Raw genomic sequence first — 27,056 nt, forward strand, 5'->3', positions numbered from 1 at the left:
AGTATATAATGGAAATGGAAGTGCTTTCCTCTTATGAGTTTCACACATTGACACAGTGTCCAGGTTAATCTCTGGCCACAGAGGTGACATGATTCCCTTCCCGTGGCTCCACATAATCTTCAGGTTGGAGCTGTACATTAATAGGAAACAGCACATTTGTAGGGACCAGTGGGCTGGCACAGCTCTTGCAAAGGGAGGGAAAATTCCAGCCTTCCCAGCAATGCACATTTCTCTGTCAAACCCCCAGGGCTAATAGCGTGTTCTCCAGTCTCATCAGTGGATCTGTGCTTGCACAGGGGGCAAATTCTACCTGTGGAGACCTTATGGTTTGGTTTTGTCACTGGAGTTGGGCCTCAGACACCAGATCACAAAGACCAATATTTTCTGTGGTGATCTCACCACCAGATAAACACCAAGATGGTCACTGTTAATATAACCATGGCTTTGACACCATTACCCATGGGAATGGAGGAACATGATTTTTGTTGAGTCACTGCTGCTTGATTATGTATGTATTAAACATGTCAGCAGACAAAGGGAATGGTAACTTGTTGCGCAAATCTGCCATGCCCAAGGCAAACAGAACCTGTACACAAGGTGTTCTTTGCCAACAAAATAATTTCTCCTGCCATAAAAAAAACAAACAACTGTGTTAGAGGACATAGTCCTCATTCCTCTAAGTACCTATCCTTAGGAAAGACTCAGCAAAATTTTGGGGGATGAAAATAGAGAAAAATAATTTGAAATTTCTCATAGCAGTTATGCAACACACAAGCAGTCTGCTAACTCACAGCCTGGAGACAGGATACAGGAACTCAAACAAACATCACAAGACCCACATGGTACAATATGCCCTCAGAAACACCAAAGAAAATAAACCCACTTCCTCATTCTCTCCTGGTGTTGCATGGCATGCAGAGTGCCTGTGGAGACAAGAGTTAAGGAACAGGCTTGTCCTCCTGCCTCTGGACAGGAATGCCGCTCTCCAGCACCAAGAGTGCACATCAGTACTGCACAACTGCACACCGCCACTGTGCAGGGAAATAACAGCAAGCAAACACAAGCAAGACACTGTAAGTAACAATCCTCCCTTTAGGAAAGAAAATCTATTTTTTAAACACTTGGAGGTTCCTACTGTGTTACCAGGCTAAAAGCCTCAAGTACAGAAGAAAAGGCTACAGCTGTACTTTCTTTTCTTTCCCGGGGAAGACTTTCCCTCAGCTTACTCTGAAGCTTCAGGAGCTTTATCATACACAATTCAGTAACAACTTCTGTACCTTACCGAAAAATCAAGTTTGGAAGAGACATTTAAGATCAAGCCCAACTGTCACCCCTAAGCCATTATCACTCAGCACCAAATCCGGGCCCCTCCTGAACACCTTTATGGATAATGACTCCAGAAAGACACAAGAGGCAATAGGAAAACAGGTACAGCTGTCCTGGTAAGAGACGGGCAGACGACACTGGACCAGGTGCACGGCCACACAGGGTGACCAAGAGACAGAACCCACAGTCTCTCCCCCAAGGCTGGTGCACTCCTACACTTGATTCAGCACCTGCTTCCTAGACACAGCAGCAATAACCACCCAGGTTAAAGGCCACAGGTATCAGCGGCTCAGGGTCAGAACTACTCCATTTTATCAAAAATAAACGCTCCCACAACGCCCCGAACCCTTCCAACTGCTCCAGATGGAAGCGGACACTGCCCCTACCAGCCTTTAAATACCCACCCGTGCTCATTGATTGGCTAGCGCAGGGGCGAGGGCCAATCAGCTGCGTGCTCGAGCCCGGCCAATGGCGGGTGTCGTTGCTGTTGCCAGGCCGCGGGGGTCCCGAGCACTGAGGGCTCGGGCAGGGCGGGCTCCGGCACGGAGGGACCGGGCACGGAGGGACCGGGCATGGAGGGCCCCGGCATGGAGGGCCCCGCCCGCGCTGCGGAGGCCGCGCTGGAAGTGAGGTGGGGCGGCCGGCACAGCCCCCACACGCTCCTGAGCCCGGGTGGGGTGCGCGGTGGCCTGCGCTGTGCTCACCCCGCGGCGGCTCTGTGAATAGGGCGGTCAGGCAGGGAGAGGAAAGGAGGCTGCGCTGTCGGGATCTGTCAGGATAGCGCGGGGGGAGAGGGAAAGGAGCGTTCGCACGGGCACAGATCACAGAATCACAAATCAGTCGGATTCAAGGGACCACATTGGGTCATCTGGTCCAACTTCTTGCTCAGGCAGGGTCATCCCAGAGCGTGGTGCATGGGATTACATCCAGACGGTTCTGGAATAGCTCCAGTGATGGAGACTCCACAGCCTCTCTGGGAAACCTGTTCCAGTGCGTGGTCACTCGCACAATAAAGACCCTTTCTTTCCTTTCTTTCCTTTCCTTCCTTTCCTTCCTTTCCTTCCTTTCCTTCCTTTCCTTCCTTTCCTTCCTTTCCTTCCTTTCCTTCCTTTCCTTCCTTTCTTTCTTTCCCCTTGTCCCCTTAGGATATATAAGAATGATAAATTGCACTGTCACTCCATTAATTTATCCCTGCATACATGTTTTCTAGATTTCATTTTACCTCCACAAACAGAAGTTAGAAATACTTCATTTCCACTAATTTAGAGCTAGTGTTGGAGAAAAGCACAGAGCTAGTCCTGTAAACAGGTTCAGAGAGGTCTCATGTGCCATGGCACCCCATGCAACCTGTTCTTGTATGAAGGAAGGCCCAGAAAAACATTATGAGCTGAAATGTCTCCTCTGTTGCCATGGCATTCAGTTCATTTCCACAAGCACACTGTCAGTGCTCCCACTCCTCTCTGGCTCCTACATTGACTCCTCTCTTATGTAGCAAAAGAAGCCAAGAGCAGAAACTCCTCAGAAAAGATAATGGGAAGTTATTGCTGGGCATAAATTTATCTCAACACCAGTAATTTTAAAATGTTCTTAAGTATGAGAGTGCTGAGGCTGTAATACCATCTCCTAAGAGTACAAAGGATCAGCAACGGAGCTGACTTTATGACTGACTTATGTTTGTGAAAGGAGCATAAATATGCTTCTGGTCATTGCAGAGAACAAAGGTCTCTCCCAGTCAAATTCTCTGATTTGGAAAAAAGAGCAGAGATGGGATGTTTCTGAATGATAATTCCAAGAGAAGATGCTAACAGCAGTGTTATACACAGAGCCTGTCTGTTTCCTGCTGTGCTACCAGCAGGCTAAACTGACATCCTCGCTTAGTGGTAAATGCAGATCCCTTTGGTAAGACAACCCTGATGTTTGTCCACACACTTTTTGAAAAGTAAAAACATCTGCAAGCAGTTATGAATTTCTTGACATGTTGTAAGTTCATAAGCAGAGTCCTCTTAAGTAATTTATTTCAGCCCTTGTGTAACACATCCTGTTTACATTCCAGAGTTTTACCATGTTAAAGTACTGGAGTCTTTAAAGCAGAACAGTCCTGGTTTGCTTCATATAAACAGAAGCTATGCCTTTATGTTTTTTATTTTCTGTGTATGAGATGAACTATGAAAGTGCAAAAAGGTTAAACAAACACAACTGGGTCCCAAGTATGGATTGTACCCATGCAATTCTTTCAAATAAAGTTATGCCATTTGCTGAGATATATGAGTACAAAACCAGAGCCTGTGAACTTGGCTGACTTTAGTGAAAACTGAAAGAAATAAAAGCATCTCTCCATGTTCTTATGCCAGTCTTTTGTGCTCCATCAGGGTAAGATCAACTGTATGTTTTTGGAAGCACTGAACTAGTGATTCATAATACCAAATCTCAGTTATTGTGGTTTTGCAACATGAGTATGAGGATGAATCTAACAAATCCCAAGCATCAGTCCAATGGAACTTAGGCTACAACATTCCCTTTTGCACAGTTTTTTGAGAAATGTGTGTCTTTGGTTAATGTTCTAACATTCAGTTGCTCTATTTTCAGTTGGGTTCAGGGATTCTCAGATAAGAACTTTGGCTTTATCAATGATCAAACTGTCTGCTATCCTTGTGGTAATTACATCCTCTTCCTGGACATCGAAACAAAGAAGACAAGAGCACTGCAGTGTCAGACTGGCCAGGTGGGAGCCTTTGCAGCAAATGCCAACAGTCAAGTGCTGGCCTTTTCTGACCGGAAGCTCAATCCCATCATATACATCTACACTTTTCCTGAACTGAGTAAACCGACAGAATTAAAAGGTAGTGATGTGGTGACCCTCATCATCATCATTTCATTAAAACAATGCTTTAATCATCCAGTTTCAGAGGTTGTTTTTTTTTTTATAAGACTTGAAAAACAGTGTGGCAGGGAGCATAAATCTCATTATGAGATTTATGGAAAGCAGTGGAAGGAATTTTCCACTGTACTACTTTTACTTAGGTTCGAGCTAGGGAGGAATATGACCATACATAATGAAGCTAATTTAAAAGGAAAAGAAAAGGAGTTAAATGGAATTAGTTTTAGGAAAATGTAGTCAGAATAAGCAACAAAATCATACTGCAGTAGACTCCCAAGCAGACTGCTGAAAGCCGGATGAGAAATTCGGGATGTGAGAGGGATGAAGGGTCTTGCAGTTAAACTTTGGAGTCCAGGATTTAGTGTATGTTTTTGCCTGCTTCATGTAATTTCTCTCTGTAGTTAAGTTGCTTACCCTATTCATGTTTCAGTTCCCTTGCCATTTAAATAAGGATCATGCTACTTGCTTTTTTCATGTATATGAATAAAATCATGACTGCAAAGGATTTCGTGGGACTTGAGGAAAAATACTTTACAATTTCAAAGTATTATTGAAAAAAATTGAAAAAAAATTCCAAGCAGTGATATATAGGGAACATTTTTATGATCAAATCAAAAGAATAATCTGCAGTAAAGCCAAGAAATCAAGGGCCTGGAGAATATTTAAGGAGTTAAACTGGATATAAAGGAAGTGAGAAGAGTATCTGTGGTACTATAAAATAAAGTCTGGGACAATCAAAGACCATGTTCTTTATTTTTATATTTCAGGTGATGCTCAGCTGGACTATACCTTACTTTCATTTAGTTTCACAGGCCCATATCTGGCCAGTTACTCTTCGATCCCAGAATTTGTTCTTTCAGTATGGTAAGAGTAAAAAAATAAAATTGTCTCATACCATTTGCATTTAATTCATATATTTGTCTGACTACTGTTTTAACACAAGTTAACAAATTTGGAAAACATACTGTTTGCCTTCATCTCTTTTTTTTCCCCCCCTGATTGATCATTGTCTGCAAACTTTCTGTACCAAAATTGCTGTTTATTTTCTAGTATTAGTAGACACCAGTCAAATTGGCTGTTAGCGGTACCAAAGTTATCTTCTACCTTCTTCCAAATTTTGTTTTTTGGACTAATTCCAGAGCCTTCAGCATCAGTTAATTATCTGTTCACTGTTGGAAGCTGAGCCCATGCTGTTTGTGGAAGAAAGTTGCCTGCTGAAAAGAGGAAAAAGGTTCTAAAGCCGATTTGCACTGGTTTGTCACCCTGGACTGTTCAGTGCTCCTCTTAATTACTTTTGCTTGATCTTAGTTCTGGCTTATAATTTTGCTCAGTGATTACACTAACTTGGATCACTGGGTTAGATCATAATTTTCTGTTCATTGATGTGAAATATATAATGCAGTGCAGATACAGAAAAGTAGAATATGTAATATTTTAATTGTACTGTAAAATACAGCCCTGCTCTTGCCTCCATTGCCAGCAAGTTCCCATTGACTGTGGAGTCTGAGCACTTCAAAATAAATGAGGAGGGAGAAAGGCAAGCAAGGACATATAAGGAATAGTTGGTATAGTCTCAATTTAATGATGATCTTTTCTTATACAAGTGAAGTTGCAGAAATTCCTGGAATTTCAGAATTTAGTAATGAGAGTAGATACTATTACAGATGCCTCTTCTTTATCCCTTCTGAAGAAGAATAAAGTTTGCTGTGAGCTCTGATCATACACAGTAGTTCAAGAAGGATGTCTGTGTATATCACACTGGAAACCAACAAAGCCTCACTGGCCTGACAGCTGACACACTTGTCACTTACAGCAGAAGTAACACACGTGGTCCAATGTGTTCATTGTGTGCTCTTAAACAAAAATGCTCCATCCTGAAAGACTTCTCTAGATTATTCTTAAAACCAGAAATACCTAGAAATGTTTAAATGCTTTATAGTAGTAGCAATTTCCAAGGCCAAACAATTTTAACCAGCTTGAATCAGCGTGTTACAACTGTCAGCAGCTAATTGTCATAAAAAACCATCCTAAGTCACAAAGAATTTAGTGACAAAATACAATTACATTAGAATATTAAGTTTAGAATTTATGATAATTTCAACAGAGGTGTGTGAGTTTACTGTGAAATCAGGACCTTCATTTTTGTGATTGGATTATATTGTGCATTCATTGACAGAAATCTCAGTGTTGAGCATTAGATGTCATGCCTATATGACCATTGCACAGCCCCACTACTTTAAGCAGCTAGTTTGGGATCAGAGGTATAAGAGATGTTTTGAAAGATGTCAGTCTCTAAATATAAAGAGCTTGTGGATAACTAAAAGCTGCCTTTCATCTGAGATATTTTATCCCTCATCTTTATTCTTTTCTGTTGAAAGGAGAAGCTTAATGTCAGATTCCTTTTCAGATACGTGTTTCACCATAGTTTCAGATCTTAGTAAATTATCTACCATAAAACCCAGTTGGTGTTATCTGGTAGGTATGAGACAAGAACATGCTGACAGATCTTTAGAAAACATGATACACTGATATCTTTAAAAGTGAGAATTGTAGTTTATAGCTTCCTGTAGTTTTAATGAGGGCTACTGCATATGTATGAATAATTCCCATTTTTTGCATATGTTATAAATGTTAACCATTGTTTGCTTTGTGATTATTTCTGTGAGTGAGTTTATTACAGCCAGATTAAGGGATTATACTGAATCCATTTACAGTAGTGTATGCATTTTAGATTTTTCCTCTCAGCAATAATGACAAATACCAAAGCTATAAATGATATTTAGATTAGCAATCAGATAGATTATCCAATAAATTAAGAAATGGTTTTAACCATTTTCTTCAAATATTGTTAATCAGTTCTTGGATAGCACCTAAAAATGCAAATGCCATCAAATGTTAGTCTGAATAGTGAAAAACATGCAAATTAAATGAGGAGAACATAAAATGGGTTATACTGGACAAAAGAAAAGTCAGTGGAAAGCAGATTCCCAGGCTTCTGTCAGCTATACATAACAGCCCCACACAGACTCTGCCCTGGTTTGTGCCCAAGTTAGTTAATGCAGCCATAGCTTGTATGTCTGCATTCACAACACAATTACTGTATTACCTAGGTAATTAATCCGTAGATAATCATAGGCTGACTGTGATTTGTTTCCTTATTATAACACCTTCCAGCTGCAAGCATTACAGTCATTATGTTACAGATTGGAAAAGCAAGGCTGGGGTGCTGAGGAGTTAATTGTTTGGGCCCCTTTGAGTAGTCATCGATGGAGCTAATGAAAAAAAAATCCATTTCTTGTGACCATTGGTCTTTTCACAGAAGGGAGTGCATGATAGTGTTTCTAAAATGTCAGTTATTCAATCATTTTCTAGTAGTAATAACTTTATGTGTGGCTAATTAACCACATCCTTTTCATTCTCAAGAGCATCTAACTTGTTTGACAGCAGAAATTTTTTGTCAGTGACAAGTATTTGTTTTCCAAACTGGATCTTGAACGTCAGTCATAATCACAACCAGATCTTTGGCTTCAATGTTTTTTTGCCTGTTTAATGAATCTGATTTTCTTTTACTCTCTTTAATGAAGGAATTGGCAAGAAAATATCCTCCTGTGCAGTGAGTCTCAGCCAGGGCTAACAGGGACCTCTCTGAGTTTTAACCCTATGAATTGGCAGCAGCTGTGTTTTGTTGCTGAGAGCTCCGTTACCATCTGGCACGTTGAGAGGTGTAAGGACGAGCATCACCTTACGCGACAGTGAGTGGAACACCCCTCAGGCTAAGGGCAAAATCTACAAGTATATTTTAATATCAAAGACTAACAACACATGTCTATTTGCAAAGGATTTAGTCCCACTTAGTTCACCTAGTAATTGCAGTCAGTAATTGCTAAATCACAACCACTATAAATCTGTCTAGTCAATCAAATGAATTAAATTTATGATTTCATTTCTCAGTACTCACATGACCAGATTATGCATTCCATGAAGCTAATACTAATCAGTTGCTTTGGCAGCCTCAATCAAAAGCTGTGTTAAGGTGCATTAAGGTCGTGCCTGGACTGCTTTTCTGTAAGTGACTACATTGAGCATTGCTTTTGTAGCTATGAAACCATCGAATTTGGATCAGTTTGTTCCTAGTAAGCATAGTTAAACAATATCTTGTTGTAATCACAAATTATACCAAAAGCAGTATGAGTTTTCTATGTGATTTCCAGCTTGTGTGGCTAATTAACAGGTCCAGAGAGGATGGCTCTGTCAATGCAGTTCACTGAGCACAGCAAAACTAGAATTTATTTATGCCAAAATGTTTTTTGAGGTTGGTATAAAAGTAGTATGTATCATTCAAGTTGGAGTCTTCAAAGTATAAAACATATGCTTTGAGGTGACAGCTACTCTACCATTCCCAACTGTATTTAATCTTGTTAACTACTAATATAATCAATATGTTGCCACTGACAGTTATACTAATGAAAGTATAAACAAGGCCTTAATTTGTGATCTGAAAAAAATACCAAAGGTTTTTGTGCGTTTTGGCGTTACAGAATGCACGTGTAAATACATAGGCATGCTCACTCTTCCTCCATTACTTCTGCAGAAATAAAGCCCATTTTGAAAACAGCTTCTGTGTTTTGTATCAGCATTTACTATTCACATTTCTTCTCCTCAGACTTTGCTTTTGTCTTTTGCTTTTTCACAGCCCTGTGGAACTCCCCGATGGTCATGGGACTGTGACTCCTCACGAGGATTTGTTTTTCCCACCTTCTCGTAATGATGATCCATACCATGGCCCTGATTTGCCAGTTTCAGCCATTGCTGGCCTGGAAGGAGATGAAGCAGAAACATTTGTGGTAGTTACTGAATTTTTTCTTTTTATTATTCCAATGCTTATTAAATAGGTACAACCCAGCAAATGGATCTGTTACCACAAGAATATTTTTGAAACCCATTTTGACAGGAGACTGAGAAGGCACAGAGCTGCTGCGTAGTGCAGTACAGTGGTGACATGTCTGACATAGATCCTAGCGCAGTCATATATCTGTGCAGTGGAGGTTTGAATCTGTATGCCAGAAGCAGCATTTGGTGTGTCAGCATTTAACTATGCCCAAGCTAAAATGACCTGCTGAAGCCTTGAAAACTTATTCCCACACTAAACTGATAGTAATCCTCACGTATCCCTTTGGGATTGCTTTCTTTTTGACTTTGAAAATGCCTCAGGCTATGGAAGCATTGAAGGCTGTATTCCAGACAGCAACCCCTGCTTCTGAAATACATTCCCATACCACTCTCAGTGCTGGACCTTGCCATTTGTCTCACTTGTATTTGATTATTTACTTTTTATCCTCCCTTGAGATGCCTCTTTTTAGAGGCTTCAAAAGTGTTCTCATTTTGTTTGAAATTTACTTTTCACCTGACTACAAACTAGAAGTGTGAAAACATTTAACTTGCAAATCTGGGATTCTTTTCTAAGAAAAAGACCATCAATTTCTATTTGGTGGCTTGTGATATATATGAGATAACAAAACTAGCATGCAGAAGATGACACTGGCATTAAACTACATCTTCTCAGTGGACAAATGAGAGTTCTGTATGATCAGATAGTGTGCAAAGAAGAATCAAAAAATAGAAACAGGAAATGATGTTTTCCTGACCTCATCCTCTTTTCATTGCTTCATGCTTTCACAATGGTAGAGGTTTTTAACTGTGTAACTGGTTTCCCATGGTTTTCAGGACAGTGAAGAACTAGAAACAAATATCCTATATTGATTCTAAATACATGTGAACTGCTCATATTTGAAATCACTTAGAACGTGGAAAATGAAGATAATATATTCTCATCTGGGGCCTTGCCCTTTTCTTCTGCCTTACTGCCTCTTAGGTTATTGCAGATGACAAACTTTGCAAAACCCACTTCATTCTTTATTCTGTACAGTGAATTACAAGAAGTATTGGGGAAAAAAACAGCTCCTCTATTAGGTCTGTGAGGCTTAATAGAATTTGTCCCGGAGTGGATGCTATTCTGCTCAGTAGTAGTAGGTTCTTATGCTTGAACTCGCAGAACCATGTTGTGAACTTTTCCACATGGAAAAGTTTGTGCTATCAGCGATACTAGATATATACACTAAAGATCTCTATAGGGATTTTGCATTCCCATCTGCCTTCAGAAAAACCTAGATTTCTTTTTAGCACCCTCAATGTGATTGTATTGTCCTTATCCATAGAAATATTTCTGGAGTACAAGTAGGCTGTTCTAACAGTCTTCATTGAAAATTTCCTTTTCTTTCAAATTAGATGGTAAATATTTTGATAGTTATTTACTGTCTACTTTTCTTAGATGGGTGTATTTTTTTTGTCAATATTGATAAGGTAATGAACAACAAGTTATTTAGAAATGAAAGGTTTTCTTCCAAAATACTAGCTCTTGTTCCTTTTGTTGTTGTGGTGGTGGTATGTTTCCCTTGTACTAAACTGTGGGTTCAGCACTGGGAGGCAATGAATCTGTTTCTGGCATGTTTTCACCTTACTCCAGACTATGGTAGCTAAGTAATTTTTTTTAGGACTTGAATTTATTTTGCCTTACAGCACTAGTTCTCTCCTCTATGCATGGCTGTGCACATAAACCTCTAACCAAGCAGAAAAACTGAGCACTGTTAGATCTTCTAAGCCCTGACACTGGAGGGAAGTCACATGCATAAGTCCTGTCAAGTTAAGCACCTCTTTGCAACACCCCAGCACTGAAAAGCAAGCCTATTGCCAGCCTGCTTGTTTGCTTCTTGGACGTGTGTCAGTGTTCCATACTCTAGAACCACGTACTGAGGCTGGATATGTACCCAAGTGTAACCACAGCGGGGCAGCAGAGGGAAAGGAATTCAAATATCCTACAGCTTCCCATCCTTTGTTTCTGGCATTAGATTTTTCTAGATCAGAGTTTTCTAAATGTGCTTTACCACAGAATCCCAGAATATGCTGAGTTGGAAGGGACCTACGAGGATCATCGAATCCAACACCTGGCCCTGCACAGGATCATCCCCAGGAGTCACACCCTGTCCCTGAGGGAATTGTCCGAATGCTGCTTGAACTCTGTCAGGCTTAGTGCTGTGACCACTTCCTGGGGAGCCTCTTCTAATGCCCAACCAGCCTCTGGTGAAGAATCTTTTTCTAATGTCCAACCTAAACCCCCCCTGGCACAGAGCATTCCCTTGGGTCCTGTGCCTGATCACCACAGAGTGATCAGTGCCTGCTCCTCCTCTTCCCCTCACAAGGAAGTTGTAACTGCAATGAGGTCTCCCCTCAGTCTCTTCATCAGACTGAATAGACCAAATCACCTCAGCTGCTCTTAATACAGCTTCCCCTCTAGACCCTTCACTATCTTCCTAGTCCTCCTTTGGACATTCTCTAGTAGTTTAATATCTTTCTTATACTGCAGTGACCAAAACTGCTCACGATATTCAAGGTAAGGCAGCACCGGTGCAGAGCAGAGTGGGACAATCAAGCCCACTTGAATTGACTTCATCTCTAGCACCAATTTCATTCTATTGTATTTTTATAAAACTTTTTGTGGCAAGGATCCATCATGGAATTTTTTTCCCCTGAAGAGGTGCTACTCAAAAGGAGAGAAGTTAAAAAAAATACTCAAAAGGAGAGAAGTTAAGAAAAAAAAAGCAGTATTATTACTATTATTATTATTATTATGCGCCGCCGTACCAATGCACACTTCAAGAAGCAACCTGGTTTGGCATTTACATAATCTTATCCTAGGATTAGCATATTTTACCTAGTTTATGTGTAAAGACGGTCATGACAGCAGGTACAAAGGAATATTACAGAAGTTATGTTTACACAGGAAGCTTGCGTTTTGCAGAAATTCAGTTACGACCTTCCCAAAGATTTGTGATGCTCAAGCCTTATAAAATCAGTGAAAATGCCTGTATTAAATGTTTTTCTGGGTGATGTAAAGCCCTATTTGCTATAGATTTATTAATGTTAGTCCTATTTGATTTATAAGGTAAATATTAATATACTTTATTTCTGTAACATTTTTCCCCTGAGAAATTAAAAATGCTTTGGAAGCATAAATAGAATGTAAGTTACTTACCAGGAATCATACAGCAAGTGCTTGGTATATTTTGCTAATGAAATCTAGGTACTTATGAATCTCTGTCCTGTGTTTTCATCAAAAGTCCATCCATATTTCCTCTTTTTATAGAAACTTTAGTGAGACAGCAGGTGTTGTATAGAATTATAGAATCTTCTTTTTTATCATCCATCATATTGTTTAGTGATCCTCACCACTTCTGCACACATGCATGGTGCTTCGAATCCTCTCTTTTAAATGTTCTCCCAAGGTTTTCTTGTGTTTTGTCCCCCTCTTCCCCTCCCTGAATTCTCTTTAATCTGGTTCTTTCTATCATGGTATTTTTATGATCTCTGTTACTATTGTATCTGAACAGGCCACTCTGTCTTTAGTAATATTTGCTGGAGAAGTTCTGTTCTTCCTGTTTTATGGATAACAGATTTATGAGAGTTATTTTAGCGAAATTAAATTCAAGGCACATGGGAAGTCCAGGTCAGGGATATTTCTAGCACTTATTTGCAGTTGACACAAAGATTGACAGAGCTGTTTTACAGAGCAATTTGGATTATACAATAAGCTATTCAAACAAAATGTGTTTTAGTACTGCCAGGTATGCAAGAACCACATGTTCACATTTGGCTATAAAGTGGAAGAATATTCTGAAAAGCAGTTTGAAAGGCATTTGTCATGGCAAGGTCATAATAAGTAACCATTTAAATTGGGGCTTCCAGTGCCCCTCTGACATTTAAAGAAACCTCTAGGGGCTCAGTGTGTTGAATTTTATCATAATTTTATCATTAAAAGTTTGGGAGATGCCCTTGTTATGGTGGGTCAATTTCTTTGTGAGGATAGGGAAGATACCGGAGGGATTTCCAAGCTAGGGATAAAATTGTAACAGATTCAAATGCTGGAGAATAAATCCAGACAAATGCAAATTTAAAAATATATAGTTTTTAATTGAAAATATAATTCATCATTTAAACAAGCTTCTAGAGAGAGAGTGAGTTCACCCTTTCTCCAGACATATACTTTTTTGGAGAATGTTCTTTTTCCAGTTACTGGCTTCACTGAAGGGATGACTGAATAAAATAATGCTGATGTTAAACATGATGTCAGACTCTATGAAGTAATGATCTATTTTTTTCTTATTTTGAAATGTATGTAACAGCTTGTACAGATATTTGTCAATTGTTGATTGAACTTTTTTGTTTTCATGCTGAAGCCTAGAAATTGTATTAAGACTTCTGTGCATCCCACTGCCCACTGCTGGACTGCAACCTCAGAAATATACATGGGCTGTAAAGAAGGATATGTTTTGGCAATTGATGCTGAGAAGTACAGTGTTTCTGTTCTTCAACAAAAAGCTCCACCTGGTAAGAAATAGCTGAGTGTGTTTCATTCAAGTAGGGAGGAAAGGGGATAGGTGAAAGCTTTTTTTGCTTTCTTCTGTTCTCCTGCTGTGTACCTCACAGAAATTAGAAAGCTATATTGTAGAACCCTATTTTTTTAATTAGTACAGTAAACATATGAGAATGTCTTTTGAGCTTCTGTGGGGTGTTTTTAACACCCAATAGCTGACTTTCATTTTTCTTTGTGAAAAAAACCAAACAAACCAAAACCAAAACAACTGTAAATACATCAAAATTGATTAAATTAACATACATCAAAATTTATTAAATTAACTATATTTCCAGGATTCCAGATCTTATTAACCAGCCCTAATAGATTAACATTAAACTATTAATATACCAGCTATTATTAGTAGTACTAACAACAGTACTATTTTTACTATTAGTTAAGTACCAATAATTTCTTTTCTTTTGCATGAAATGTTGGATAGTCTTCATTTGCTATGTTAGGTAATGTTAGAAGTGATCTTTGAGGGCTCACGAGTCTTCAAACAACAAAACTGAAGCAGTGTGGCTTAATAGCATTCCTTAATGCCAGCTCTTACATAGACTATTTTATAATGAAAACAAGGCTGTAAACACTACCAGGCTTTACTGGAGAATGTGTGAGGCACAGAGAGTGAACAGAAGATGTCTTTGGCTTCAGACAAAGGAATCTGCTTTTAATTTATTCTGGAATGGGAGGACCTCTGATTGATTGCAACTCACCAAGTTGGTTTGTGTGCCCTATAAGTATTCCCACCTGTCTTTTTTCATGGGGACCTTTGGCAGGCTATGACTGACTAAAGTTTTACGTCAAGGGCAACCCATTTCACACCTTCTTCTTCTGGGAAACCTGAGCTGTCTCCTCTGCTACATGCCATTACCCTTCTGTGCCCATTCAGAGGGTTGCCAAAATGGAGGATGCTGAGACACAACCATCAAAAATTGTTCCTTTGGCAATCTGTACCCCATCATCCTTTGATGGGATGGAAGGTGTGAGTCCTGCCATGGACAGGAAGTTCATGCTTTGGTCAGGTTTAGGAGGAGTACTGGAATATGTTTCTTCCTAGCATAGAGCTGTTTCTCTAGCAAACACTGAATTAGTGGTAATAGATAATCTCCTGGTAATCTTATTTTCTTCTGTTCACATATAGTACATGATTTCTTAAGCTGCAGCAAGTATCCCTGACTTTTACTTTTGATAGTTAACACCAAAATGGAAGGCTGCTTTTAAAACAACCCAACAAACCAGCATTATTTCTCTTTTTGAAATGATCAGAGTGTTGAATTTAGCAAATAAAGAGTTGGAAATGAAAAGTTGAGGTGTGATCAGAACTGTTTTTGTCAGTTGAGTAGAAGGCAACAAGAATATTTGCCATTTGGGCTTTTTCTTGGCCTGTATGTTCATCTTTGAGTGCTGTTGTAAAACTGTATAACAAAATGGTCTGTATTTATATTATACTGAAGCTTCTGCTTAATTTAAAACAGGCTGCAATCTGTATCTATTTAGCAGAATGCTTAAGTGCATGGCCAGCTTTAAGCACATGCTGAATTCCTGATAATGTGTTGCAAACAGAATCGTAAGCAGCCACAACATGTCACTTAGGCATTGTTTTCAGACTGGCTGAAGTTTCCTTGTAAATGTATCTAAAAAAAGGAATCATTGTTAGAAATAAGAATACCATAACTTAGCACTAGAAGGAAGATAAGTCTGCATCTGTACCACTCTCCACGCCAAGTCCACGTTATCTCCTTTTTACAGCTGCAAACTGAGTAAGAGAACTGTGCTTGCTCAGTTGCATAGATGGCAGAAATGGTAGATATTGAGGAAGAATGCACATTTTTAATTTAGTGTACTGAACCTGGCCTTTTTGTTCAGTAGAGTAGAATACAACTGACTTGTATTGCAATATTGACATACAAACAAGGTCGACATCATAAATTGTTTTCTTTTGTGCAGAGTTCATGCAGAAAATAGCGGATGTGGTGTCCTATGTTCGTAGAGAAGCGCAGAAAAAGAAAGGTATTTCCATATTCAAATGAAGCTAATAGATTTCTAGGCAGCACTGCTGATGTCTGGGAGTAATAATATGTGAGTACAGCTGGAAGCCACTGGTTAGAAAAACTCGTCTCACATTGGCCTCTGTAAGACACATTGTTGGCAATATTATGTGTGTTTACATGACAAAAGATTAATAGCTTTTGTGCCCATAGACAGCCAAATTAAAAGCCTCAGGAGAAAGTGACAGTGGAAAAATTTCTGTTTGTTCTAATTTAAATTGGAGTAAGTGGTGCTAGAAGAGGTTTCCTACTGCTTAGTTTTAGCATTTCTTTAGAACTGCAGTCCCTTGTAATTTATCTGAGTTAGGATTTAGGGGTTTGTTTCAAACACTTTGTTTTGGGCTCCACAGTACAAAAACAATAGAATGGATGAAGTTCAGCACATTACCACAAAGATTATTGCAGTCTTAGAATATGACATACAAAGATGCTCTGAGAGAGCTATGTTTGTTCAGCCTGGAGAAAAGGAAATGAGGGATTTTACTATTGCTTTAGCTATTCAATGAAAGGCTACAGAGAAGATACAACCAGACAGGCAAAGGACACTGTTTGCATCAACAGAAATTCTGGGTGTATATTAGGAAACAAGTACTTTCACAGTGAAGGTAGTCAGACATTGGCACAAGTTGCCCAGAGAAGATACAGAATTTCCATTTTTGGGTATATTCAAACCTTAGCTGATATGACTCTGGACAACATAATCCGACTTTGAAGTTAGTTCTGAGTTTGAAGTCGGCTCTGTGCTGAGCAGGGGGTTGGATTAGAGGACTTCTAGGATCCCTTCCAATCTAAATGACTCTATGATGTTTTTACTCACAAATAAATAGTAAATCATCCCAGATTTGGAGTTGTGACACATTGTTGCAATAAATTAAATTTGATATTTTATGTTGATTTTGTGCTTTTAGGTGGCAAACCAAACAATCTGCAAAAACCAGTTTTACTTGCCATGGCATTTTGTAATGAGGGACTGTATGCAGCTGGAAGTGTAAGGCATCCTTTATGCTTTTAACTTACTGTGTGAAAATCAAAGAACATTCAAATGGAGTATATTTGCAGAGTTCACTGCAAAGACAGGAGTTAGGAAAAAGTGAAGGGCTGCAGGACTATAAAGGTCCTTTCTGGTGCTGTCTATATTCACTTTGTGAAGACTTGACACAGGGGAGCAGAGCAGGAAAATATTCTATTTTTGTAATCAAAGAAGCAATAAAAGAGGACAATCCTGGTTTTATTCAAGAATGTTGTAGAGGAACAGAAGAGAAGGATGGACAAAAAACAGGAAAGGAGAGAAAATGGCCAATGGAATTGCCAAATTGTTTTGTGCAAAATCTAACTCAATATCCAACCCAATCTGACAATGCCATTGTACATTCGTGCTTAAGAGGGGGACAAATTCTTACACTGTCTCAAAAAGAACATGAAATCTAAAGCATTAGCTGATGTGAGAGTTTGTTGTTATCAAACGTGGACTGTCACTAAGAACTGTATTAAAGAACACCTTCATGTTCAATAGATTTATTATCTCGGTTTAGAGTCCTTTTGACTTAAACATACTAAAGAAAAATGAGACCATTGGTGATGGGTTGCAGTTAAACACTGCTACTCCAGGGATTTTCAGATCTTGCAGTTCAGTTTGCCCGATAGTGTAAGTGACATAGACCTCATGTGGATTTGTACTTTTCTGCACAGGAGGGCATTTTAATCTTTTATCACATCAAAGAGCTGCAGTATGAGATGAAAATCTGTGCAGATATCTCACAGCCCATTTCCAGCCTCATATTTTCTCCTGATTACACCAGTCTTCTGCTTGTCACTGACCAGGTACAGCATTTGAGATAACAGCACTACAGAATGGGATATTCCTGGGACTTTATATGAATATGCTGATACTATTAGTACAAAACATCTAATGTAATCACACAAGTCAACAAATTATATCAGAGGTGAACATAGTCCATTCTGTGTTTCTACTGAAAATTGGAAAGACTTTTAATGAAGTGCAAGAAAATTGTCTCCTACAGATGGTGGACTATAAAGTACCTAACGTTGAGATTTTCCAACAGAAATCCTTGTGTGTGTGCAGTTGAGTACGTGCTCAGGGTCTCCCATGTGTCCAAGTCATGGATCTACTGGGCATGAACTCCAGGCTTGATGTGTGCTTGCACAGGGAGAAAAGTGTAGTTTGGGTGTGTCAGACCTACTGTGACTCTGCAGTAGAGTTGTTCTCTATACAGACATGAAGTTTTGTGTTGGTTTAGAATATTTATTAATTTCTGGAGTCACATGAGATTTGGTGTGTTGAAATTATTTTATTAAAGCAAGTTTGAGAAACAAAACTTCTTGAAAATGTGATTAGATGGATCACTCTAAAATGTACTAACCTCCTCTTCAGCTAGGGTAACAATATAATCCACTAAATTCAGATGAATCCTACTGGGCACTTTTTACCTCAGGTTAGAGTAAAATATAAAAGTTCAAAGAGTGAAGCTCAGAAAGATGGTGGGGTATTTTTAAGTGTTCAAAAGCTTTTAATGAAAAGTTTCATAGCCAGTGATAGATTATTTCTCTTTATTTGTCAGGGGACAGTCTATAGTTACAAACCTGCCCATAGTGGAGAAGCTGTCAAACTCTTGGACACATCCAGCAGTTGTTTTCTGGCAGCTGATTTTCTTACTCCAGGGAACAACTACTGTGTGGTAAGAAATTGTATTATTTCTAATATAGAACAGTGGCTCTTTTCAGGTAACCAATATGTTGCTAAGGCATGAAATGAAAAGCCTTGCAGAAGTCAGGACTGTTCTGATATTTGTTACAGTTGTGTAACTTCTCATTAAGGAAGTAAATGGCATTCATTCTGCTATAGCCTATAAAGGGGTCAGAACTTGCCCTAGAATGCAGGTGGGGTCATTTATGTTGTATTGGTTCTGCTGCTGATTTGTGTGACTTAAATTGTTCAGGAAGATAGCTGAGCAAAAGATGGGTTTAGTTCAGAGAACTGATGTTGTCCAACAATTGCTAATGATCTTTTCAGCCTTCTGGACAGGTTGGAACATCCTGAGAGATACTTCTGCTCTGGGTCCAGGGACAAAGAATGCCTTACTCATGGACCTGTCCGTTCGTAGAAATTCCTTGCTTTTCATTGTCTTTTACTCCTGAAAGACATGTATTTTAGCCAGAAATTCATTTCCAGGTCATGAATTCTCCAAGTAGCCAGCCTAGAAAATCTGGGGTCATAGTTGATTAAGTTGGCTGGATCTCTTTGTTCACCATTAGCATGGGAACGCTGAATTTTACCTGACTGTGTATGAGTAGTGTGAAGGTTGAGTGATCTCTAGCCTTACATTACTGAGGGATTACAAAATTTCCTGGATATAAGAAGAAATCAAGTATTGTTTTAATATCCATCATTTTTCTTGTGAGAAAATAAGACTTCTCCTCAAGGCTTTCCTGTGCAAAGAAATTTATAAGCAGGTTCTTCTATTGTAGTCAGAATGGTGGGAGTGCTAATATTGATCAAGCTTCCACATTTTGCCCTAAATTGTCTCATTCTGCTTAAAGATCATTCCTGTACGTGCAGGAATGCACAAAAATTATTGAAAGTATTCCTTAAGCAGGTGTACCTTGCAGCAACTGGACTTAATGAAAAGCTAAATAATCCCAAGTGAAGCTAGTAACCCTTAATCTGCTATGATAGAGATTAGTTGAATTTATATTCTATAGGAGATCACTAGTCACTTCTAGACTATTTGGTTATTTCATCCTCTTTTGACTCTGTTTTTCTCTGTTCAACAGTCTGTAACAGTTTCAGGTGAAGTACAAGTTTGGTCCTTGGAAGATGGAACTTTCCTCAGCAAGCTAAACCTTGGTATTGAGGTACATGAAACCAGGATCTTATATCGTGACTGATACTTAAAATTTTTATATTTTTCTATTGATAGCATAATATTCCACAGATTTGGATCAACTAGCGCTGAGCAAAGCTCAGTAATGTCTTTGAGCAACCCATGGATGAGATTTAAAGAATATTATGTTTCACAATGTTTCCTTGAGCTAATCATGTCATGTGTTTATCTTGACTACAAAGCAGAGGAAACATTTCAGCCACATGTCCTAGTGATGTGTCTTTAAGCACATCTTTGTAAACAATACCTAAATTTTAATTTTTATGGTATTCCTTTTTTTTTTTTCTTTTTAATGAGTAACAGAAAAGTTTTGAAGGTATAAAAGCTAAATGCCTTGACTGATATGAAAAACAGGTTTTAAGAATTGAGTTGATAAAAATATTTCAAAGTGTTAATGCTTTGTCTTAAGATGCATTCAAACCCTGAAATCTGACATAGTAAGGAAGAAAATCCCTTTCTGTAGCAGCTGTGCACAACAGTGCACTCACTGTTTTATTTAGGTGAAACTTCTTTTACTTAAAATCTGGAGAGTGGATATAATGGTTGGTATTTTCTGGAAAGAATAGAATTAGCTTTTAATGTGTAGCTACAAAGCATAGATTGAATTTCCATGATGGCTCTAAAATACTTTCTTTGTTAAAAACATGTTTTTTAAATAAACTACTTGGGTTTTCTTCTTCAAATTTTAGGGACTTTTAAATAGCAAAGGAAATGTCATACTAACAAATAGCATAATATATAAAAATATGTTGAACTGTTAAGTATCTTCTACTTCTCAACTAGGCAACTTCTATGGCTTGCTGTCCCTCCTCCAACAGTGTTGCTGTAGGGACCCAAATAGGTCAAATCTGTTTTGTTGATGTTACCAAAGCTGAAGCTCCACGCGTTGTTCACAAAATTTTCCTTTCCAAACTTCCAGTGCTGTCTTTGCAGTAAGTATCTAGTAGGGTAGGAATATTGTCAGTTTATTGTTTGAGTAATGATATTGGTTGAGAAAAAAAAAAAGAAATTTTTATTTTACAAATAACCAATTAAAATGTTTTAACAGCTTCTATGTTTTTCCAACATATTCTGAAGTGCTTGCAACAGGCAGTAGCAGGATTTATATAAGAGAAATGTAATAAATCTGTATTTTAAGAAGGTTTAACCAAACACAGAAGATACTGAAGTGTAAGATGCTTTCTGACAGATCACCATATGCAGTAACTATTCACAATTCCATGTATCTGACTTTAGAGGGTTATTTCTCACTGAATATAAATTTAAGGTTTTGTGAAGTTAAGTTTAAGCCTTTCGGTCATCTCTTTTTATTTGGTGCATTTTTGTTACCGTTGTTAATTATTCATTTGCTTAAAGTTCTGGAATTTACCAGTCCTCTTGTAATTCGCTCTAGTGATCTAAAAGGCTTTTTTTGTTTGGTCGGGGTTTTTGTTGGTTGGGTTTTTTTCCCCCCAGTTATTGAAAAATCTGAGAGTGCATTACTCTACTTTGCAAAGGATACAATGGATTTTGAACTGCTAAACTTTAATATAAATCTGCCTTTTATTTGAGACTCAGATGTGTCTCTTTTCACAGCTACCTAAGACAGAACTTTAAAAATAGATACAGAAAGCAACTTGTTCAAAATTCAATCAATGCAAAGACATGTTTTTTCAAAATAATATCAAGATCTGTATAATAGTTTTATTTCTAAAAAAGTGAATGTAAAAGAAATTCTGACTTAACAAAGTTGTTAATGCGGACTGCTGTGGAGTATGATCAGCTTTAGATTGACCACCCACTCAATTAGAAACTGCATTCATAGCACTGGGCTTTATATCAGACCCTAACCGTGTAAACCCAGAAGCTGAAATTTGTGTTTATGCTCTCAGTGAAGTCAGCATGTTAAGGGAGTGAAATTATTTGACTCTTTTTATTGACTGTATTGAATTGATTTCTACTTGGATTTGCATTTTACATAGTTATGATCAGAGGGGCCAGTTCCTCATTGCAAGAGCTACAGAAGGACACATCTTTATTCTAGATGCTCGTCCATCAGAATTATTCCAAGTTCTGGGATATATAGGTAATACATGTAACAACATTAATTACATTTTCTTCTCACTATTTTCTGAATTTTAAGTGTACTTGCCAGTCAGGCTAAGCCACTCACCTTCATTCTACTTATTTTCTGGGAGGACTAAACATATTCTTCCCACCTATTTTGTAAGGACCGGAGTTCTTTTTGGGGTTTTTTGTTTTGTTTTGGGGAGGTTGGTTGGTTGGTTGGTTGGTTTTGGTTTTTTGCTTTTTTCCCCCCTTTGTAATTTTAGTTAGCAAATGTACCAATATTACCTTCTTTCAGAGTATGTATAAGTCACAGGGAAAAGAATGGATTAGCTGACAAACTGATCATAGCTCCAGCACAAAAGTAATAGTGGTAAACTAAAGAATTTTGTGAGAATTTGGATTAAAAAACTGTAGATTATGATCATTGTGTGTAATCTCCTGTTACAAATTTCTACCACAGACATCTTTAACATGGGGACTGCTGAAATTGTCAGCTTTGCTGATTGATAGTGAGGAATAAAATATGATGAATTTTAACTCACAAAAAAAATTTGAAATTTGTGAATTTATTTTTCCAAAACCAGTATTCTTACAGATAATATCTGTGTGTATCGACATTCACCATAATTTTAAGTATAAAGGACATTATATTATCATTTTAATTAATTTATCTCCTTAATTTTTGTAATTTGCCTGATCATTGTCTGGATGGCTTGTTAGAGGAGGGTTTTTCTGTGTTTTATCTGGCAGTTACCAGCAGACAGCCTCAAAATTGCTACAATTCAAGCTGGAGGTAAATTCAGATTTGACTGTGTAGTGTAATAATAATGAGCTTGTGCTTAGGGATTCCCAGCACCCAGTGCCTAAAGCGGAGTTGAGTGCATGCAGCACTCCTGAGCTGAGATGTATTCCAAACTGGGATCTCGTTTTGTGTCACAGGATAGCTTAGTAAAAACAAGGTTACCATCCTTCAGTAACAATTTCCATTGATGTTCCTTACCTGCTTCAGTACTGGCAGATGAAGTGCTCCACCTTTCTGTAATTTCTGACTTAAAGAATGACTTAGTTGAAGTGATGGTACTTCTTAATGTAGCAGAGGTCCAACAAGCACGACTGGAAATTTTTCATCTGTCTTCAGCAATTGCAACAGGTAAGAATTGCAATATATACTAACTTTTTCTAGGGCAACAAGCCTAGGATCAGATTTTCAAGTTACTTACGTTTAATTTTTAAAAGGCTGTACATTTTACAAACTTTTCAAAAAGTAGTTTTGTAGTTTTCAACAAAGTTAATATTTTCTTTAAATATTCGGTAATATTAGATTTTTTTGTGCCTATTTTTAGACATATAAAATGGGGCTTTGTTTTCAAAGTGGCTGAAGATCTACAGTTATTGTCTTCATTTCAGTTTTATATCAGGTGCCTCGTCAGTCTTAATTTCAGGTGTCCCTTTAAAGCTCAATTTAGGGAACCAAAAAGAATAAAATGTTCTTTTGAAGATGTGAACTGCAGTGTTTTAACCAATACCACCCAGGCTGTGTGTTCCTCGTGGCAGAGATTCCTAAAATAAGTTCTAGATGAACGCAGTGGTGACATGAACCTTCATGCAAACTAATTAGCACTGTTGATGTAATACTCAAGAAGCAGAGTAAATTAGTGTATGCAAATTGTCACAGCACTGTGGTTAAACTGTTTCTCGTACTTCTTTAGAGCCAGTAGAGCTACTGCTCTGCTTCACTGCAGTGTGCTACATCAGCACAACTCACTGAGTTGGTGTTAAATCTAAGTAATGAATTCCCAATCTCTTCCCTGAAAAGTTACATCACGCTCACTCCTTGCTGAGGATCATTTTCATAATTACATGATAGAGAAAGCACCTGCATTAGTGGTAGTGATGCCTCTTTCTCCCTCTTTCTTTTGTCAATCTTTTAGATAATGATAAGTATGTGAATGAACAAGGAGTGTTTAACACTAGTGACTTGAAAAAGGAGCAATATGATCTGGATTGCCCTTTGAGCTCAGCAGTCAGATTGAAGGATAACATTGTGTATGGCTACTGCACCTGTGCACCTTTCATCTGTAAATACCACCTCTCTGAAGAGGTAATTCTCTGCAGTTGCTTTACTTTGGGTGATGGTTAAATACCAGCAAACAAAGGCTGTAGATGAAATTAATATAGCAGGATATTATCTTAAAGAAATCCTCTGTCCACTCAAAATACCTATTCCATACATACTCATCAACTTTTAGTATCCTAGCACTTGCTCAGAAACCTGGCAAAAATAATGTCCTTGTCCTATTATATTGGTTCTTAAAATCCACACCACTTGCAGGCACTTCACATGTGGCTTCTGTGCTGGAGCTGTGGGTTTGTGCAGTCTGCTGAGTGACCTGGGCATGCAGCTCCTGAAGGGGCTGAGCCAATGTGAGCCCAGGACTCTCAGATGCAAACCCAGCCCAGCCTCACAATGAAGTAGTGGGAGCTTCAGGAAGCCACTGTCATTGCCTGCTGAAGAACTGCAGCTCTCTGCAGCTCACAGGTCTCCCAGAGTTTTGAGTCAAGGTAAGTAAAAAGGTGAATTCTAAAGGTCAGCATTCCTCCTTGACATGTCACATCCTTTCTGAGCCAAGAAATTCCAGGCTCAAACATACTGAATCCAGACCCTTTTGCAGAGATGAGAGGCAAAGCAGCAGCACAGCAATGGCACTAGTTACTAGATTAGTAATTACTAGATTAGTAATCCAACAACAGTTTAAACTGCAGTGCATGTGGTAACCCACAAACCTGTCATTAATCTTCTCAAAATGGCATAGATATTTCATAGATACCATCTGAACTGCTGCTAACCTTTTGCTTGTTTGGCAGAGTAAGTTGGAAGATCCATCAGTATATTCATCAGAAAAGAGGATTCCTAGCAATCAGTTTGGATCAGGTTTGCTCTGTTTATCACCCAACAGCCAGTGGCTGGCAGCAGCAGCCAAGGATGGTGTTTTGTTTATCTACAATACTTCTACTCTGGTAGGTGGGCGTCTGGGCACAGGCTTTGTTTGATTTACGTGAGACAGAAGTGTGAAAATTACTTTCCTTCACTGTAAACTTTCCCTCACCTGAATAGAAGGTGTTTGAGAAAAATTTGTGTTGAACATGGACTGATACAGCATTATACAGGACCATTGTTTTTATAATGAATGTGTATACAGTCATACAAACCACTTACTTCCTTCTTCAGTAAATCTTAGTGTAGATAATTTTGCTACTGTTCTTTATCTCCTGCAAAATCAATATACTACAAACTTGTCCCATGTGTAGTCGAACCTTTTAAACTTAAAACCCCTAGTATTTTATGTACTTTGTGTTGCCATTTTGGATTGACTTTTATCTAAACATAAAGAAACATCAAAATATTTAAAAAATTTAAATAATAAAAATAATTTAAATACGTATTCCATTATAAAAATGTATTTGCTGATACTGCTTCTATGACTTCTCTAGGATATACTTGCTCAAAAGCATTGTCAGTCGTATCAAGGAGGGGGAATCAGATCCATGGTATTCTCCCTGGATGGCAATTTCATCCTAGTTAACGGTGAAAATGATTGTGCCCTGGTGTGTCTGAAGTGGAAGTATGTATAAAGTGGCAACTAATATTGATTGTGTCATTTCTTGTATCCTGACAGATTAATTTTTGCATCTACTTGTGATTCTAGACTTCATTTTTCTTAGTCTCAAAGTAAGAAGAATTGGATAGAAATAAAATCATTCCTCTCATCTTTAGAGGCAGCTGGCCTCCCTAGCTCCGGAAAAGTACTGCACTTTGGGTCTGATTCCAGCACAACAGACAGGAGTATCTTCTGGGAAGTATCGCCAGTAGTGATACTTCTTATCATTCTCAAATCAGCTCTGGAAAGGGCTCCCTGGGGATGTAAGGAATGTAATCTCCTGAGTTACTATTTTAACTCAGTGATAAGGAGACATCACAGCTTTAATGGGAATTCCACTGTGGCTATAGAGAGCTCTTAACAGACATTAGGAGTAAGAGACACTTGAATGTACAGTTTTTCTGTGGTAAAATCAATGTTCAGGTAGATGCATAGATTAAAGATGACTCTGTCAGAGCAATATTTTTAATATGGGCAATCTGTCTTTCAGAATTTTTACTTCTTTGGAGACTTCACTTAATTATGCAATTCTAGAACTCAAACAATACAAAAATATTGAATAGGCATTTTAAAATTACTTAATAATTGTGTTATAATGAATATTTAATACTTTGTCCTTTTCTATAATATACAAAAAATACATCAGTTCCCTTTCTGTTTACCAGGGAGATAAAAGAAACTGAAGTAGAGCAAGCTGCTCTTTACTGGCAATCTCTTCTTGAAATACTGAACAAGTCTACTTCAGATGAAAATTCATTTTTAAAATCTATGCCAGAATGGAAGTTTGACCCAGAGTCCACATCAAAATCACTTCCAGTAAAGAAATTTAATGTGTTTTCTTTATTTTTATGGGGGAAAAAGTTTGATCATTATCCTGAAATTGTACATGATAAAAATTGTCCTTAATACACTGATCCTTTTGTTAAAGTGGAAGAATAAGTCTGAGGATAGGCTGATTATGCTTAAATAGTAATTTGCAGAAGAGTACTATCAAAGAAATGGAAAATTTATGGGAAGATGACATTCACATCTTCAGTTTCACTTGGTTTCCTAAGGGACAGAAAACTCTGTGAAAGTCAGTTTCTCCTCATGTGAAGTTACGTGTCATTCCCAGTGAGATGTTACTGCTATACATTGTGTGTTACTAATTCTGTATTTTTCCATTGGAATCAATCAAACTTGTGATTACAGAGATTAGTCCAGTTGATCATTTGACTCAAAAGGCGTTGCACAATAGCAAGGGTTTGCAGGATCAAATCTGGGTACTGGTTAGGCAACAAAAATGTAACACTCTCTAAGTGGTGGTGTTTCTAATGAGAGTCCACTTTTTCTTTAATTTCCATCTTTCTTTCACTCTCTAAGTACCTGAGCTAGACGTCTATATCCTTAATTTCAGGAGGCACCACTGAAATCTTCCACTGCAGAGGTGGCAGAAGAAGATGGAAACGTCACAAATACCAACGACATGACATGGATAGGGCAGAAAATGCAGAAGGTACTTTCACAGAACAAGTACTAATCGAAGCCAGAGTTTTCAAGGGTCATTAGTTACTTGGGGTGCTAAGGTATTTGCTGTAAAGGGATCTAGTTTCAAAAGCTTTTCTCACATTTGGACTTCTCTTCAACCATTCTGATCTAGACTTTTAGAAATTCTAGGTAAAGGTTATAAACACATCAGAGAATGTGCCAAGCACAGTAGGAGCTCTGAAGACCAGAAGAGCA

At 38.2% G+C, this 27,056-nt stretch overlaps 1 protein-coding gene across 2 annotated transcripts in view; it reads left to right on the top strand.

The window, feature by feature from the left end:
* The first annotated feature begins 1,833 nt into the window (after positions 1–1,833).
* Positions 1,834–27,056, top strand: part of CFAP43 (cilia and flagella associated protein 43) — a 43,157-nt gene continuing 17,934 nt past the window's right edge. For both annotated transcript variants that reach the window (XM_010409196.4, XM_039553769.1), the window contains exons 1-19: positions 1,834–1,957; positions 3,913–4,166; positions 4,972–5,068; positions 7,789–7,956; positions 8,898–9,048; positions 13,495–13,645; positions 15,624–15,686; positions 16,633–16,712; positions 17,414–17,545; positions 18,304–18,420; positions 19,517–19,597; positions 20,410–20,558; positions 21,588–21,691; positions 22,685–22,825; positions 23,607–23,776; positions 24,541–24,693; positions 25,168–25,298; positions 26,000–26,150; positions 26,731–26,829. In XM_010409196.4, coding sequence (XP_010407498.2) covers positions 1,899–1,957; positions 3,913–4,166; positions 4,972–5,068; positions 7,789–7,956; positions 8,898–9,048; positions 13,495–13,645; positions 15,624–15,686; positions 16,633–16,712; positions 17,414–17,545; positions 18,304–18,420; positions 19,517–19,597; positions 20,410–20,558; positions 21,588–21,691; positions 22,685–22,825; positions 23,607–23,776; positions 24,541–24,693; positions 25,168–25,298; positions 26,000–26,150; positions 26,731–26,829 — 2,451 coding nt within the window. In that variant the 5' untranslated portion in view covers positions 1,834–1,898. The remainder of the gene's footprint in view (positions 1,958–3,912; positions 4,167–4,971; positions 5,069–7,788; positions 7,957–8,897; positions 9,049–13,494; positions 13,646–15,623; positions 15,687–16,632; positions 16,713–17,413; positions 17,546–18,303; positions 18,421–19,516; positions 19,598–20,409; positions 20,559–21,587; positions 21,692–22,684; positions 22,826–23,606; positions 23,777–24,540; positions 24,694–25,167; positions 25,299–25,999; positions 26,151–26,730; positions 26,830–27,056) is intronic.

The sequence above is a fragment of the Corvus cornix genome, chromosome 6, assembly GCF_000738735.6.
Source record: "Corvus cornix cornix isolate S_Up_H32 chromosome 6, ASM73873v5, whole genome shotgun sequence".
Taxonomy (NCBI): domain Eukaryota; kingdom Metazoa; phylum Chordata; class Aves; order Passeriformes; family Corvidae; genus Corvus; species Corvus cornix.